The 14,864-nt window shown below is 40.0% G+C and overlaps 1 protein-coding gene and 1 pseudogene across 1 annotated transcript; both read right to left on the minus strand.

Annotated features, from left to right (window-relative positions):
• Positions 1 to 7,977: 7,977 nt before the first annotated feature.
• On the minus strand, positions 7,978 to 8,394 carry LOC149252161 (cytochrome P450 750A1 pseudogene; annotated as a pseudogene).
• Positions 8,395 to 8,478: 84 nt separating this feature from the next.
• Positions 8,479 to 12,715, minus strand: LOC149252162 (cytochrome P450 750A1-like). Its single transcript, XM_089454089.1, has 5 exons — positions 12,640 to 12,715; positions 10,378 to 10,475; positions 9,976 to 10,087; positions 8,770 to 9,329; positions 8,479 to 8,673 (listed from the first exon to the last, which is right to left on the minus strand). The coding sequence occupies exons 1-5, from the start codon at positions 12,713 to 12,715 to the stop codon at positions 8,479 to 8,481; spliced, it is 1,041 nt and encodes a 346-aa protein (XP_089310215.1).
• Positions 12,716 to 14,864: the final 2,149 nt, after the last annotated feature.

Consider the following 14,864-nt stretch of genomic DNA (forward strand, 5'->3'; position numbering starts at 1 on the left):
AATAACAGTCTGAAGAAAGGTACAGATATAGATGACAAGACCTCCTTCTAGGGAATCACAATGGAAAATGATGCTTAAATATCCAATCAACGAATTAGAATTTCACCACTGAAGTTCAACCCAGATTAAATTGCTTGCTAGGAAATGTTGATCTAGAAATCATCAACAAGAATTCAGATGGGAGAAGAGAACAATTGAAATCCAAGATTGCTTTGAATGCACTCTGTCAATTGCTAAAACAAGAACAATGCTTTTCTTTAGATTGTGGGTTGTTCAAGAGAGGAGAACTATAATATTTATTTCTGCAGATTCGGTCCTCTTAAGGCATTTAAAACAGAAAACATTTAAAGATAGTTTTACATTTTAAGGATAAAATATCTGGAACCTTTCATCATGACACCTGTAATGTCATTTAACAGGCATTGAGCTTTGCAAGTTTTATCCTCAGGTTACACCGCAGTAGAGCATAATTTCCAGGGTCATACGCTAAAATTATAAATTGGATCCTGGGGTTCTGCTGATAACTGTACAAGTATGTATATGTTATTTTCAGACAGGAATGGTTTCCCCTGTGAAATCATCTCCAAATCAGCTACAACAGCAGGGAATGTTTACTCAACATCTCAACTGCAAGCTATCTCCATGAGAGCAACGACTGACAAATGATGCAAGGTAAGCTTCTGAAGATATAATCTAAGGTTAGATTTTTCGATTTTCTTTTGGATTAAATTTAATATGGTTCATTTGTTTTAAAATGGGTCCCACGATGTCACCTTGCTGAAGCACCACTTTTCTTCCCTTAAAAGCAAAGATTAGCCGGTTCATTGCTCCCTGTACACTGACAAGGAGCAATGCATCGCCCTTGTCCTTACTGCAAGGAGCAATGATTGTCTAATGCCCTTCAGCAGCAATGATCTGGTCAAGCTTTTAGATTTGTTTATTTTTTAGGGGATCACTTTGAAGAGGTTTGAATTTTCAATTACCTCATCTAATCGCTTGGGAACTCATACTAAACTTTGAATTCACTAGGACAAAGGGTCTGGAATCATCCTCTCCTCTCCTCACCAAGTCTATATAATGAAGTCATTCCTAAGGGACAGAAAGAAAGCTCTCTCTAAGATTTTTCAGCAGCATGTAATTATCTCTCTCTGGAGTGGCTTCATTATATAGACTTGGTGAGGAGAGGAGAGGATGAATCTAGACCCTTAGGTCTTGCCATTGCCAGCCCACAGCGCTTTCCAGCCTTGTTCTTTCATCATTGCTTTTTCTCATAGTAATGATAAAATTCAACTATTTTGATTCATTGTAATGTATGGTTCAAAATGCTGGTATGAAAAATATATGACAAAATACACATAAAAATTGAATACACATAAAAATTGTTACAGATGTATAGTAAAGGACTGGAATTTCCCTTTAGATTCAATTTATTGTTTTTATTCAATAATTATTTACTGGATGCATATAAAAATAAAAAACAATGTTTAATCCTTAATTTTTAAACAAAAATATAATAAATTTAATTAGATTGAACATTTGCAAGGCACTTGTTTAGAAAATCCAATTCTCTTAGGTTTGGGCAGATGCAAATTCAGAATGCTTATGACTGAATGTTGTGACTAGAGGAGAGCTTGCTTGTTGGATTCTCAGGCATATCCCTTACAAAGAAATAAGTCATGTTTTGCTGCAGAAATACTGTCTTTACTTGAAGAGACTGAACGGTTCGATTCTGGCACCATATCCAGTGGCTTCGTTCTAGAAAGGAAGATCTTTTAGAATCCCATCAATATCAATGTTTAGAACAATTTTCACTGCCCACTCTGAAGGGAAATGCATTTGGACACCTAGGTAAAACCTGATAATCATGTGTGTAAAGCAATGCTTACTGAACAACACCCTCCCAAACAATCCCAACTACAATAGCATTCTTTCTTTTTTTGCAGCTGCTGTTGATGAAACATGGTGGTCAAATTATATATGGCGGTCCACTAGGTCGCCATTCAATCCATGTCATAGAGTACTTCCAGGTATATGATTAATGTTTGCTAATGCAGCATATGTTATTAAGGCATCTTACAGTTTATTCAAGTCTCATTGAATTTAGCAACTTGAAATTTCCTGGACAGGCTATTGAAGGTGTGACAAAGATTACTGATAAATGTAGCCCTGCAACATGGATGCTAGAAATCAGATCTAGAGCTGTTGAGGAGCGCCTTGAGATAGATTTTGCTGAAATTTATAAGAAGTCTCCTCTTCTCCAGTAAGTCTAGATCAAACACTCTTATAATGCCCATAACAGATTTCAAAGAAATATGAATATCATATTCATGGATGTGCTATGGAAGAAAAATGGGAGGTTATATTGAGGGGGATATACATATCTCTGGTTTTCCAAAGGTACAGGAGACATTTGCCAGGGTTTTAGATTATTGCGAGCAAAATGATATTCACTTTCCTCAGATAACAGTACGAGAATCAGTAGTGTTCTCTGCTTACTTGCGCCTTTCACCAGAAATAGATACCAAGAGCAAGCAGGTAAATATTTATGGTGATTTTAATCTTAAAAATATACTCCTGATGCAACAGAAATGTTGAGAGCCGCTTATGAACCACCTGTGGACTTTAATATAGTTTCTTTCTTTCATTCTTAATATTGGGTTTCCTAAGATTGAGATTGTTCTATTTAACAGATGTTTGTGGATGAAGTGCTGGAGCTTGTAGAGCTTGATTGCTTGAGAGACACATTGGTGGGTCTTCCTGGTGTGACTGGTCTATCAACTGAGCAATGGAAGAGACTAACCATTGCTGTAGAACTTGTTGGAGATCCTTCAATCATATTCATGGATGACCCGACATCTGGTCTGGATGCCAGAGCTGCAGCTATCGCGATGCATATAGTTAGGAATACAGTGGACACAGGCCGAATTGTAGTCTGTACTATCCATCAGCCAAGTATAGATATTTTTGAAGGATTTGATGAGGTAAGATACATCTCTAACTCCTTACAGGTTGTTAATATAGCCAAATCTGAAATTGCGATCAGACACCCACAAAAAAAATATGAAAGCATGCATGAGACCACATGTCATGGAAGGAAAAATATTTTTCACTAGAAATCCAAACCACTGACAATAATCATAGGGGGCCAATTGGTAGTGATGTATCTAGAGTTCGGAGAGCTATATTTAAATTTCAAATCCAAGGCCATGGAGTAAAATATTTAATATCAAAGGTCTTCAGCAAAATGGCTAGTTTTGAAAAGGTTATAAGATGGATTGTAGGAAGAAGTAGATGGTTCTGTAAATTTCTAGAAAGGAAGATCTTTTAGAAGCCCACCAATATCAATATTTAAAACAATTTTCACTGCCCACTCTGAAGGGCAATGCATTTGGACACCTAGGTAAAACCTGATAATCATGTGTGTAAAGCAATGCTTATTGAACAAAACCTTGCAAATATTTAATGATGCTTACTTTCCCAAACAATCCCAACTACAATAGCATTCTTTCTTTTTTTGCAGCTGCTGTTGATGAAACAAGGTGGTCAAATTATATATGGCAGTCCACTAGGTTGCCATTCAATCCATGTCATAGAGTACTTCCAGGTATATGATTAATGTTTGCTAATGCAGCATATGTTATTAAGGCATCTTACAGTTTATTCAAGTCTCATTGAATCTAGCAACTTGAAATGTCCTGGACAGGCTATTGAAGGTGTGACAAAGATTACTGATAAATGTAACCCTGCAACATGGATGCTAGAAATCAGCTTTAGAGCTGCTGAGGAGTGCCTTGAGATAGATTTTGCTGAAATTTATAAGAAGTCTCCTCTTTTCTAGTAAGTCCAGATCAAACGCTCTTATAAGTCGCACTCACCATTGCTTATATATTTTCATCAAAATATATATGTGTATATCTTTATATTTTTGTTCTACTCTCCAATTTTGTCCCGAATTTTTTCCTTATCCTTGCCCAAAACTTGGCCTCCCCGAATTTTCCTTGATTATGCATCTGGTAACGCTTGGAGGGAGCTGTGCTAAACGCCATCTCTTTCTTTAAACTGTTAGAAGCCCCCCAAATGCCCTGTTTCTTTCTGTATCCATGTATACCACTAGGCTATATGTGTTCTCTGTGTTGGTGAAGTGATAACATGGAATTTAAATGCCCTACTAGGCTACATGTACTGTGCTGTCAAATTGGCCCCGTGAAACTTGAAATCATGATAACTAATTTGGAATTGCGATTTTTTATCTGCTAACACTAGAGTGCTGGGACACACTCATCATCAAGCTATGTACACCAGACTTCTTAATAAATGAATAAACTGTGGTCTAATTGTTAGCAGGTCTCATTTGTCTAACTGTAGTTACTAGCCATCAAAAGCACAGAAAAAGATTTAGAGCTAATGCTAAATGTGTATTAGCAGGGTTTTTCTTGGTAGAGTTTCTTTGACTGTTGGACAGGGCACCATCTATGTTGATTCTTGTATTGTAGAATCTTCTTGACAAATAGTTTCCCTTGAAACCTGAGACAGCCTTCTAACTCAACTCAAATGTCTTTGACCTGGGAGGGAGGTATTATTATATGGTACCTAGTAACATCATACTCCAACTCCACATCACCTGGAGTCATCTTTCTTTTTCGGGTCCGGAAAAATATTGTCCCACAATTTAGGCGTTCCAAGCATCTTGCTAGCCCCTTGCAGATTTCCTCCCTCTTCCCAGTTTTTCTGGATGGACGACAAGGGTAGTAACCAACTGCTCGTTGAAATACCAGCTGGTAACCCCAAGGTATTTAATGAGATTTGCTCCTGTGAAGGGCCACCCACCCCTTAGGATATAAAATCGTGTTATTTGTTGTTGTTATTGATATGGATGAATAGTTTATGTCCTAGACTTCCTTTTGTTCCTCATATCCTGAATAATAATCAATCTAGATGGTATCGTATGTGCTGCTTCAAAAAGAGAGATTTACAGAATATATATCTTGTCGAACAAGTCATAAATGACTTTTGGTTATTCACAATTGAAGTTGGGTGGTTGTTTAATCCACAATCCAATTTATTATTTTTCTAGTATGAATTCCCTTTCCTACTTCTTGCTACCATGGATCGTTGAAATCAGTGTATTGCTTGTTTTCTTTTACATTTGAGAATTGTAACCCACTACGGACTAAAGTTACACAATTAATTTCCTTTGCAGAACTTGAAAAGCACATACCTGATGCACATGTTTTGATTTCTATGCCTTTCCACCCGGCCTTTGTGACAACAGACAGGATCAAGAAGGCAAAGAACTTAAAGCTTCTTTTGATAGCTGGTATTGGTTCTGATCACATTGATCTAAATGTTGCAGCAGCCGCTGCTGTGATTGTCGCACAAGTTACAGGTACTATTTCTGAAATTATACCGCTTGTCACTGCCCTGTTCACGCTATGGACATTTTGGTATGAACAAGTTTCTGCAATGATTCTTCATAATTTAGCTGACACCTTCTTCAACAATTTTTACAGAAAGTAATGTGGTGTCCGTGGCAGAAGATGAGCTAATGCGCATTCTCATATTGATGCGAAACTTTGTGCCTGGATATAAGCAAATTGTTGAGGGTGATTGGAAAGTGGCAGCAATTTCTTACAGGTCATATGATCTAGAAGGGAAAACTATTGGTACTATTGGTGCAGGGCGTATTGGCAAAGAACTACTTAAGCATTTGAAGGTATTCATTCTTAGGATCTAGTACTACTTCATGATGTTGCAAACTTCTTTTCAAAAATCAGTGCTCCATAATTCTTATGCATGCATGCTGTTTGTTTCAAAATTTCAACCCAATAATAATAAACATTACATGATGTTGAATTGAATTGCGTTCCTTTGTACAGCCCTTCAATTATAAGCTTCTTTACCACGACCATCTTTCTATTGGACCCAAATTGGAAAAGGAAACTGGAGCAACATTGGAGACAAATCTTGATGAAATGCTACCTAAATGTGATGTACTTGTCATTAATATGCCTCTTTCTGACAAAACTAGGTGCGCCTTATCACAATTTCATAAATAATCTCTCCCATTATTCACTCAGACATCAATAGCACCTATATATTTTATACAACTTGTGAAAAAAAACCTAATTATTGTTTCTCTTGCCCTTTCCTTTTGGTTACAATAGGGGAATGTTTAACAAGGAAGGTGTTCTCTACGAAGCCTAGCTTCTCTCTCAGAATCTTAACATCCCCTTTGCAAAGGGTTTCATTAGAATGACAACAACCCGCATTTAAAGCATTTCTCCACCCCTCTCCTAATTAGAAATACAATTTTGGGTTCTCTACTAATTTTCTCCACACCCATTTAATCTAACAATGGACATAGAGCATGTATATTTATACCTGTGTGTTGGAAATACCATTTTATACTTTAATGTTTATTATTTTTGTTTTATTATTATTACTTGAATTTCTTCTTAACAAGTGGTTGTGTTTCTTTTGGTTTTAGTGAAAGTATGGGCTCCAATGTTGGCTCTCTTATTATGGAATATAATTCATCTTTGAGAATTTTTCAATTATTAAAGTAGGTTAGTCAATTGCTTAAAATATTAAATTTATTTCAAAAAGTTTTTGTTACTTTATAGGTTAGACACTGGCTTGAAATATTAAACTTATTTCAAAATGTTTTTGTTACTTTATAGATAAGATTTCTTGGCTCTATGATGAAAATAATGAAGGGAAAATACATGTTAATATGTTACTTGTGTTCTTTGACTGAAAAATACACGGTGAGAGAAAAATGCATATTATGCTAATTGAGGAATGTTTTTCGCTTGTCGAACTTATAGTATTGAATTTAACACACTAACACTTTACAACAATGAACTAACAATATTCGTGATGAAAATAGCAATATGGAAGATTTATCTGCATAATGAAAAAGGCAATATGGAAGATTCCGATCACGTTCCAAGGCATTTCTTAAAATGTGGATGTGACAAAAGGTTGTTGTGGAAGTTGTTGTTTGTATATGGGAAATTTCTTGATCATTGTGTATAATCCTAATGTTGATAAATATGTCTACTAAGTGCTTCCAGTTAATGGGGCATTGATTTGAGCGTTCAATATATTTTTATTCTTTATCAAAGTATTCTTTTGTTGTATTTGTATTTTTCAATCTATGCCTTACGGCGTTCCCTTTGCAACATTTGGTGCAAATGCTAGTATTAATCTATTTTAAAAAAAATCAAAATTTTGCAAAGCCGCCTCCCCAAGTTGAAATAGATAAACCTATTGTCGTAATGTTGTTTATTGATTTTTTTATTAGTACAATAAATGTGAAAATATAATTTATTTTAAATATTAATTAATAAGATAAATAACAATAATGCTAGAACTCTTTATAAAACCATCTAAATATTCAACGTGTTTGAACAAATAATATAGTATAATTTAGCAAGTAATAGATAATATATAGCCATATGCTGGATAGTATTTTAAAAATATGTAAATGAAGAGTAAACATAATTTAGTAGATATATAATTTGAATATTTTAATAGTTATATATATATATATATAATTTTATAAATTTTCATATAGTAAAATATGTTGTATATTATATTCTAAATTTTATATATAATATAAATATATAATTACAATAAATATATAAATGTATATCAAACGCCTTTAACATACGGTCATACACTCAGTTTTGACATCCAATTACATATAACTCCAAATTATTCAAAATATAATTGATCTTAATGCACTATTACAGAAAACACTTTACAATCGTTTGCAATAATCTACTTGATATTTTTTTTCTGAAATATTCTCTTCCCCTACTTCAGGGATATGCGGGTATTTATATTAATGGCGATATTTCTAAAATGCTAATATTTATAGTCATCCGGACACTTAACGAGAATGATAGCAGTTTTAATAACCTCGACAGGATTAGATGTGCAATGTAAAAAGGCAGGTACTATAATCATGAGTCATATAATGGGAAAACTATCGAAGATAAAGAGAAACTGTCCCTTCCCTCGATTCCTCCTACTTCTGAGGCTTAAGGGTGAAACGCTGATCCTCAACATTGGGCAGGCATAGAGCGTAACCTGTTTTGGAATCGTCATTCCACATGCTTTTTTCATATGCAGCTCGGAGGGATCGCCTTTAACCCTAGAATCAAAAGTGTGCACCAATTGAGCCACCGCAAGTTCAATGGTATGAATAGCCATAGAAGCACTTGGGCATCCTCTCCTTCCTACCCCGAACGGTATCATACTGAAGTCTGATTGATTTGTTAAATTGATATTCTCTTCTTCCATGAATCTCTTAGGCTTGAATTCTGCAGCATCTTGCCCCCACATATTGGGATCCCTCCTTATAGCCCACACATTTACCATGACCATTGTTTGCTTAGGTATGTAGTATTCTCATATGGTCACAGCGTCCATAGATTGATGAGGAAGTCCTAGCGGCAATGCTCGGTATAGTCACAAAGTCTCTTTTGCCACACAGTGGAGGTATTTCATGCTTGCCAGATTTGTCTCTTTTACATTACCATGTTGGCCAACGATCGATTTGATTTCTTCTTTCAACGTGCTCATTACATGGGGATGTCTGAGAAACTCACTCATTTCCCATTCTAACGTAGTTGATGTTGTCTCCAAGCCCACCACGAACATGTCCTGCACAAATACAAATCCAATTAGTTGCAAAATGCAAATCCAATTACTTGCGAAATAGTGACTGACCAAAATTTAAGAATGAGGGGTGAGGCATACAAGCACAAGACCCTTGATGGTTTCCCATGTGATTTTACTGTTGGTCTCAGCCATATGCAGCAACACATCGACGAAATCTTGCAAATGAGGCTCTGATTCTGCCTCTTTCTGGCCTTTGGAGGAGACATTAACATGGTCGTCTATTATTTTCTCTGCAAATTCAGTGAATGTTTTATCAATTTTCTTCATCTGCGAGTTGATACCTTGCAAATCAAGCCAATCCAAATACAGAATGAAGTCTCCAATGTTGAAGTCTCCCACCCTACTGCCCAACTGTACCAATAGATCTTTAAACCCTTTGAATTTACCACTGAAATCATCGTCCGAAGATTTCTTCTTCACCAGTGTTCTGCAAACAATATTGGAGGTGAGAGTAGAGATGGCCTTGGTAACATTCACGCCCATTCTTCCCTTCTCACTCTCCTCCCATATTGAATGGATCATTGTAGACACATCTTCTTCTCGCACACGCTTGAAGGACTCAATTCTTTTGGGAGTGAGGAGTTCTAACATGCATATTTTCCTCATTTGCCTCCAATGATCTCCATATGGAGCGAAGACTACATCGTTAAAATTGAAAAGCATTAATCTCCCAGCGGCTCCTAGAGGTCAGCTAGAAAAGATCAAATCATGAGTTTTGAGAAAAATTTTGGCTATCTCAAAAGAAGAAACTATGATGGTAGGGACTGAGCCCAAGCTGAGAAACAAAATGGGACCATATTTGTGGGCAAGGTATTCAAAAAAACAATGAGTGGGGAGTCTCACATGGTGGAGGTTTCCGATGATGGGCCATGCACAGTGTCATGCCCCTAGCTTGGCAATACTCTTCCAACCACATGATGGGGGGTGTGACACCACCACCCACTTTGTTTTTAACAATACTTGTAAGTGTGGACTATGCCTACTTTCTATACTTAGTTTATTTTTCAACTTTCCTAAGTATAACATTCACATACACAACGGAAACATTCAATTATTCATCTTCATTGCTATTAACATTTACACATATACACAATAGATATTTTAATGGGAGGGGCATCTCCCTAAAATATGAGTATGCTCGATGATAATAACAATTTTACATAAAGTATACAGTTTTATAGTCTTTGCAGGAAACCCCAAGTTTCCTTAGTGCAATTTCTGTCACAACCGTGCATCTCAGCCTGCACCATTTAGACTACTTGAACCATCGTTCGGAGGACCCACCGGTTCTACCGTCCATCGCAACTCGTTCACCCTTGCACCAAATGCCTTCATTCTCCATCACCTCGTTTAGCTGAATGCCCTCAACTCGTTCAGGTGGACGCCCTCGCACAGCCTCACCCGTTCACTCATTCAGGTCAGCGTTCTTGCACGCACTCCCCCATTCAGTCATTCAAGCTGGTGCCCTCACACGCCCTCACTTGTTTTTTCTTTCAGACTAACCTCACCCTTTAAGTCATTCAAGTCAGCACCTTCGCATGCCCTCACTCGTTCAGTCGTTCAGGCTGACACCTTCGCATGCCCTTGCCCGCACGCCTTCACCTGTTCTCTTGTTTAGGCCTACGCCCTCGCTCGAACCCCTTTGAACAACCTCACCTGTTCATTCGTTAAGGCCAATGCCCTTACCTGAACGTCTTCGCCCATTCTGTCGTTCAAGTCGACACCCTCGTACGCCCTCGCCCGAACGTCTTCGCCCGTTCTGTCATTCCGGCCAACGCCCTTGCCTGAATGCCTTCGAACGACCTTGACCGTTCAGTCTTTTAGGCCGACGCCCTCAACGCCCTCGCCCGAACACCTTCAAACAATCTCGCCCATTCAGTCGTTCAGGTCGACGCCCTCATATGTCCTCACCCGAATTCCTTCGAAGGACCTCTCTCATTCAGTCGTTAAAACAAATGCCCTCGCATGCCCTTACCCATTTGGTTGTTCAGGCTGACGCCCATGCATGCCCTCACCCGAACACCTTTTCACAACTTGTAGCTCCGTTTTCTACGTTTGTCGTTTCTCCTAGCATCCTGTCACAACATAAACTCGATCAAGAATCCATCTCCATCTCCATCAAAATGTAAGCCATGCCCAGGTCCATGAAGTAACCCCCATCTCATCTGCGACATGTTGTCCATGATGTTTGGTGTCAATGTGTTGCATGTCAATTAGTGTCATCTATCCCAACATCATCATCCATATATGTGTAAAATCCATCTCCTCGAAATGAAGAGATCCTCTCATCAGACCGACTCTTGATGTGCCACATCCAGGTCCATGAAGCAACCTCCATCATATCCGTAATGTGCCATCCCTGAAGTCTACCAAGGGAACAAGTATACGCCTGTCTCATCACCCATGTGCTGCCCAGGATCATAGACCAATCAGGTCCCATGTATAACAAGTGGTTAAGTCTCGACTCAATCCATGCCCAAGTGTTTCCACCAAGGCATCATCATCGCTGCAACTCCATTACTCCAAGTGTCTCAAATCGATCCTCCACATCAAGGCACTCTCTCAAGCACACCCATAAATGTACTCAAAACTATGCACCCCATACTGCATCAAAGTCCCCAACCTCATCTCCTCAATGCCTCAGATCCTCCAAGTCCACCATAATATGAAGTCCCCAAATCTCACAACCTCATGTAATCATGAACTCCATGAGTCATCTCCAACCAACATCCTAGCAAGCATACATGTCTCGGCCCATAGGTCTTTGCAAGATGCCTCAACTCTCCATGTAGTAGGAATGCTCCATAGTCTTCTCACAACTCCACCAATTCCATGGTCTTGTTATACAAGAGTGCACAACATCTCCATCGGCTCATAAGTAAAACATCTCCATGTCACACCAGCAAATCCACCTACACAACATCCCTGCTTTGGCACTCCTCATTGGATGCCCATAAGTTACACCTCTACAAGTGCTCCTGCATAATGTCCCTGCATAAGACTACCACGCTCCATGTCCCCAGCTCGACGTCCATGACTTAAGTTAGCCATGTTTTCCAACCAAGTAGACACATCACAACAATTGGTCATCCTCATCCAATTCTGCAATCCGGTCTAGTGAACTTGGTCATCCAAACCATATCATCAAGTCACATGAGTCTCTTCCACCATGGCTCCTCCACTGAAGGTTCCACCAAGACTTCCTCTTGGTCTTGGCCATGAGAAGTCCACCCAAGTATCATCAAACTCAAGTGTGTTCCCTCTCTCCAATCTGTCCATGAGTCATGCTAAGCACTTAGCCAATTTCCCCACATGGCTAAAGCATGACCCATTCCTCCGCAATGATCATCACGTTCCTCCCTTGTCACGGGTATTTGCACCTTTTACCATAAGGTCACAAACAGCCCCAACAAGCTCTACAAAAGTCAATGGTCCTTGCCTCTCCATACAAGGTATCATCGTAGACATCCATGGTAAGATCCTCCATCGCATTGGCAAACAGATTTTTCCCTTCCCTGCATATGGCCCATCTACCAAAAGCTCCAATGAAACACAAGTATAAGAAGTACTTACTTCATCATGAGGCTCCTCCATGTGAGTATCCTCATCCACCAATGTCCACAAACTACACAATCCTAGTCCAACTTAAAAAATTTCAAGTTCATTTTGCATTGTTGTCATATCTGCAACATCTTCAAACATCATGACTTCCTCTTCTTCATCATCGCAATCTGCAGCTACATCCTGCTCCATTGCCCAACCAAGTCGAAGAAGTTCATCTTCAACATTCCTTTCCAAGACTTCAAGTTCATCTCGAATCTGTGGGTTCTCTTCTTTCATCTGCTTCAACCTGTATAAGGTCAGCAAGAGCCTCCCTTGGCATTCTTCCGAACCTGCCACGTCTTGTCATTCAGCTCAGTCCAAGCACAATGCTTCACCCCTGCTAACCCTGTGACAGAGTGTAGCACTTCACCTGAAAATTTGAATCACCTATCACGAATGTCAAGTATTCACCTTTCTTCATCACGTATCAATAACCACCTGTCACACCCCTACTCTGGCGGTACTCTTCCAACCACACAATGGGGGGTGTGGCACCACCACCCATTTTCTTTTTAACATTACTTGTAAGTGTGGACTACACCTACTTTTCTATACTTAGTTAATTTTTCAACTTTCCTAAGTATAACATTTACATACACAGCGGAAAAATTCAATTATTCATCTTCATCATTATTACCATTTACACATATGCACAACGAATATTTTAATAGGAGGGACTCCCTCAAATATGAGTTTGCCCGATGATAATAACAATTTTACATAAAATATACAGTTTTACAGCATTTGCAGGAAACCCCAAGTTTCCTTGGTACAATTTCTGTCACAACTGTGCATCCCGGCCTGCACCATTCAGATAACCCAAACCACCGTTCGGAGTGCCCACTAGTTCTATCGTCTGTCGCAACTCATTCACTGTCGCACCGAATGCCTTCATTCTCCCTCGGCTCATTTAGTCGAACGCCCTCAACTCGTTCAGGTCGAAGCCCTCGCACGCCCTCACCCGTTCACTCGTTTAGGCCGGTGCCCTCACACGCCCTCGCCAGTTCCGTCGTTCAGACCGACCTTGCCCATTCAGTCATTTAGGTTGGCGCTTTCGTACGCCCTCGCCCGTTTAGTCATTCAGGCCGACGCCTTCGCATGCCCTCGCCCGAACGCCTTCGTTCATTCTTTTGTTTAGGCTGACGCCCTCTCATGCCCTTTGCCTGAACATCTTCAAATGACCTCGCCCACTCAAGCCGACGCCCTCACTAGAACATCTTCGCCCGTTTTGTCGTTCAGGATGAGGCCCTCGCATGCCCTCGCACAAACGCCTTCGAACGACTTCTCCCGTTCAATCGTTTAGGCCGACACCCTCGCCCAAACGACTTCGAACGACCTTGCCCGTTCAGTCATTCAAGTCGACGTCCTCGCACTTCCTCCCTCAAACGCATTCGAACGACCTCGCTCTGGCAAATGCCCTCACCCGTTTGGTCATTCAGGTCAATGGCCTCGCACGCCCTCGCCTGAACACCTTCGCATGACCTGCGGCTCTGTTTTCTGCCTTTGCTGTGGCTCCTTGCTTCAGCCCAAGAGTCCGCCTGCACTTCGCCAAATTTCAGTCTTCCCAGGTAGCTTGCCCTCCTAGCTCGCATGAACACTTGGAGACTTTTCTTGAATGATTTTTGCCACCATTCCAATGCTCTACTTATATGGCAGTTGTCCTATCGGTTGGGACGTCGACTCACCAAGCTAACCGACCATTTCATCCAACTCGCCCTTTCGTCGCATTGGCCCATGATGTGGGCGCCCATGTACGGGACTACCCCCACATATAAACTCGCCAATACTCCCGACACTTAGTCATTTTTTGAGATGACTTTCGCGTCGCACGTTGGCTCGTCTCTTCCGTTCAGTCAGCTCGTCACACCGTGCGAGTGTGCCCCAACCTACCAGTTACTTACCAGCTCATCACTCGCTTGTCGTGCGTCCTTCGCTCATTTCCTCCATCGTTCAGCCCAACTCATCGCATCGTGTGGGCGCGCCCAACTCACCGGTTGCTCCAACTCGTCGCGTGCTCGCTCATCGTGCACCCTTCGCCAAACGATCCCCAACTCGTGGGCCTTACACATAGGGCCCTGGTGGTAATATGTAGACCTTAATCTTTTTTTTTTTTTTTGCAAAAACCATATCAAGAAGAAGGAAAGTAATGTACAGAAAATAGCTACTGTGGCAACGACTCCATTAGTCACTGTGAATGTTGCAGGTAAAGCTAGAGAAAGGCGCACACTATGAAAATCCATATCGCACACACCCATTCTGAGCACTGCACTCTACTTTTTGGAAACGAAGCTCTGCTTGTATTAATAGCCGTCAGTGAAGGAAACACATAAATCTCCGGTACACGTTAGCTCTAGTTATCCGGAGGCTAGATATCACTAGTGAAACCATGGGAGGAGAAATCAAAACGAACTCTAAACTTATCTTCATAAAATTTTAAAATGTTTGAAGGACCGACTCATTTCAAATCATTGAAGAAAAAGACACTAAAGTTGTGGTCATTAAATTTAAAGAAATAAAGGTAATGTAAATTACTAATTTTAAATAATTAGATGCCCTCTCGGAGTCGGAGG

This window comes from Pinus tabuliformis, chromosome 7 (genome assembly GCF_031772625.1).
Source record: "Pinus tabuliformis cultivar Carrire ecotype Pingquan chromosome 7, CPIR1, whole genome shotgun sequence".
NCBI classification, from domain to species: Eukaryota; Viridiplantae; Streptophyta; class Pinopsida; order Pinales; family Pinaceae; genus Pinus; species Pinus tabuliformis.